Source organism: Sinocyclocheilus rhinocerous, unplaced genomic scaffold (assembly GCF_001515625.1).
Source record: "Sinocyclocheilus rhinocerous isolate Xijiao unplaced genomic scaffold, SAMN03320098_v1.1 scaffold1402, whole genome shotgun sequence".
Lineage (NCBI taxonomy): Eukaryota > Metazoa > Chordata > Actinopteri > Cypriniformes > Cyprinidae > Sinocyclocheilus > Sinocyclocheilus rhinocerous.
Window position 1 is genome coordinate 505,147 of NW_015640486.1, and position 3,482 is coordinate 508,628.

The following is a 3,482-nucleotide window of genomic DNA, read 5'->3' on the forward strand; positions in this document are numbered from 1 at the left end:
AAACCTTGCAAACTTAGTCGGATCCAGTTGTGAGATCTTGTGAAGTGTGCATGTGACCTGTATGATCGAGTGTTCTGTGGCGGTCGGTCCTATGGTCCGTGCGAACTGAATATGGACAGGAGGAGAGTTCAGCTTCACTGGAGACGCGCGATCGAAAAACTTTAAACTCGTGATTTCAAATTATGCTGCGCTTTATGCATTTACCCGCTGCCATATTCATGTCATTTTCACTGTGTGCTGTATGTAAAATGAGTGTTACCTTGGCTTTATTTGAAAAAATATGATTAATGCACACAAACTTCCCAGAATACTGAGTGCTCTGTTGGTTACAGTGTTTACTTCCTTTTTTATTATATTATTTATTAAATATTTATTTATTTGTGAAAAAAATACTTTGTCATCTAAAGTAGAAGTGTTTATTTAACACATTTATTTTTTCATCCATTTTCAAATTATTTTTTAATTTCTTAAACATTAATTAAAATAAATAAAATTATATCGGCTTTATATCGGCCACCCTGCTTTCCAAGATATCGGCATCGGCTGTCAAAAAACCAATATCAGTCGATCACTAATAAATACTGTAGTATACTTTAGTTTTTACTAACCTACAGTAAACTGTAGTGTATTGTATTCCCTATAGTTGTAGAAAACTTGACATTTGTTTATATTATATTACCACAGCAACTATAGAATGACTACAACACATTCATTCAAGTACTTTACTATAGTATGGTTCAAAAATACTATAGTACTTTACTATAATAAATTACTATAGTATGTTTTCATGTGGGTTATAACCGTAAATGATATGTACTTTCTGTTCTGGAAGCTCTGACAAGAGAAGTCCTTGTGTGTGTAAACACACTTGGCAATAAAGCTCAGTCAGATTCGGATTCGGATTCGGATTGGGATTTCTAGACTGTGATTTGAGACATGCTCTATGTTTTCACTTCAACATCTGTGTCAGTTTCACTCCCAGATCATACACGACTGACAAGAGAAGAAAACGGCAGAAATTTATTCCTCAAGGTGCAAACGACACGACAGCCGAGTTTGACGACTACTGTAAACTTGAAATGACATTTAGAGTAAAGTTTATACAAGTTCTCGCTACTAAATCAGTGTGATTGAGCGCTGACAGAAACTTTGTGCCAAGCCTCGACCTATTGCTGCAAAACTAGCGAAACCAGAAAACAAACAGTGAAGTTCTGCACTCACCCGTAAAGAGGCGAGGTCGATGTTACTCAGACTTGTTGTAGGGAAGTCTCTCGCCATTTTAATGAGCTCGTCTGCCAATATCAGACTTTCTTAACTGATCATGGTTTGAGGAACAGTATGTCTGCCCATCTGCAGCTCCTCGACAGCGCATCTAACCCTACTATAGCGAAGGATCGGCTCGTGAATCATAACGACATAACGGACCTCTCGCCCCGCAGTGAACTGAACTCAAACTTTGGTGTAAGTGGGCGTTTCACAACTGGCGGATTAGCCAATCAAGTCACAGCGCACACTCGGCTGCGTAATATTAATGAGCTCATGTTCTTGACACTCCCGGAAAGTTACAAAGCGACCTCATGATCTGTTTAATATTCATGAGCTTCTCCTTCGCTTTAGTAGGAGTTGGCGTTTCTCAGGACAAACACAGGAAACCCGGAAAACGAGTAAAGAGTGAAAAGCTGCGCCTTCCTCTGCTTACAGCAAAACAACGCGTCTTATCTCTGTGTAATAGAGTTTGCTTTAGTCTCAAACCTGGCCTGTGTTTTAATAGTCATTAAAGATTTTTATTTGAAACATTCTGCCACCTTTATGTCAGTTTCATCACATTAATATAACATGCAATTATAAAGGCATCTCTCACAGTCAATTACTCATATATTTATTTATTTTGTTGGTCTGATAACAATTTTTATTTTTGCAAGGTATAATACAAATAATTTATATACTAAAACCAGAAACCTGTGAACCAGACAAGCTGCTTGGTTTGTGAGTATAATAACAACTCGCATATTAATACTCTTCCACACATGACTGTATCTGAAGAGTAACATGGCATACTAGTCGTGAGTATACAAAATCAAATCACCCATTTTAGTGACCTTTCATCCTAAAGGGCAGCATTGCATACAAATTCAATAAAATGCTAATAAATACCAATATTGATCAAAAGTGTCTGATCATTACCAGCACTGAAATGCTTCATCTGTAGTACCAGATACACCATATAAACCAGATGTATCTATCCATAATGTGTGAAAAACTTCAGAATTCTGAGGAAGAAAACAGCCAAATGATAAGCTGTATCAAATATGTAAATACCTCCTGGACTAGCTACAAACCACATCAATGTGCTTATTAGATTTGAATAGGAATTATTTGCATAAATAACATATTCTTTAAAGCTCAGAGCTGATGTGTCTTTACATTATTGTGCTGTAACAACCGAAGTCATAATGTCAAATAAACCAGATGCGGTGCTTGATGGAATAACTGTACATAGTAGAATTACCTCAATATTCAAGCAAGAAAACAATATCAGTAGCTCTTCATCTGTCTGAACAAAGTATGAAAACACTATAAAGGCTGGAAGAAAGCGAGATAAACCATTATGGGCCAGTTTTACTAAACAGGGCAAATTAGTGAGAGAGTGCAATTCCAAAACAGCGCCGATGATTTACTGATTTACTAACAACGCGCAAAATAAAGAACATCTCATTTACACATCGAACAATGCAATATACCAAGTGCAGCGCAAATTAGCATAGTCGCAAATAAAGAATAAACCAATAAAAAAGCCACAGTACGTTTGAAAAGAACCGGAGGCCAAAAATTTATTAAGTTTTCCCTGCTGAAAAATAACACCATCACAGAATTTGTAATGGTTTTACTGGTTATAATGGGACTTGTGTTGGTTTTAATGGAAACTGTAATGGTCCCTGTGGGTCTCTACTGGTAATTGTTCACCTTCTATTGGTGGCTTGTTAAAACCACTAAATCCTAATGGAATATGTCCCAAAACACACTACAGAAAACCGTTGTTTAATGGATTTAATGGTTAAAAGTTGATGGTTTGTAATGTTTGTAATGGTATTTGTAGTGGAAGCCATTAGAATTTTCTGTGATGGTTCTATTGTTTTTTCAGCAGGGTTGATAGTCCTCGTTAGCGTGACTCCTAGTTGAGGGTCTTTTATCTCCTGAAGCAAATTAAAAATAGCATGGCTTGGCAAACGATTATAACGCAAACGTTAGGCTAGTAAATCTCGTTGCATGATTCATTTGAATACTCACCTCCCATAAATTTTGAGTCTGAAAGGGAAACTCCTACAAATGCATATTCAATAAGGTCAGGCGCAAACATAACTGTGCCTTTTCAGCGCTAATTCGTCACTGCGCGTCTTTAATAAATCCTGACAGTACTGTTTTAACACCAAAAGATGGTTTGCGCTGGCGCAAGCTGTTAGTAAAACTGGCCCTATGTATTT

At 36.9% G+C, this 3,482-nt stretch overlaps 1 protein-coding gene across 1 annotated transcript in view; it reads right to left on the minus strand.

Moving 5' to 3' along the window:
- The window catches only part of LOC107753228 (mitogen-activated protein kinase kinase kinase kinase 4-like), a 55,188-nt gene extending 53,765 nt beyond the window's left edge, over window positions 1-1,423 (minus strand). Inside the window, exon 1 of the mRNA XM_016569349.1 lies at window positions 1,222-1,423. Coding sequence (XP_016424835.1) covers window positions 1,222-1,278 — 57 coding nt within the window. The 5' untranslated portion in view covers window positions 1,279-1,423. The remainder of the gene's footprint in view (window positions 1-1,221) is intronic.
- Window positions 1,424-3,482: the final 2,059 nt, after the last annotated feature.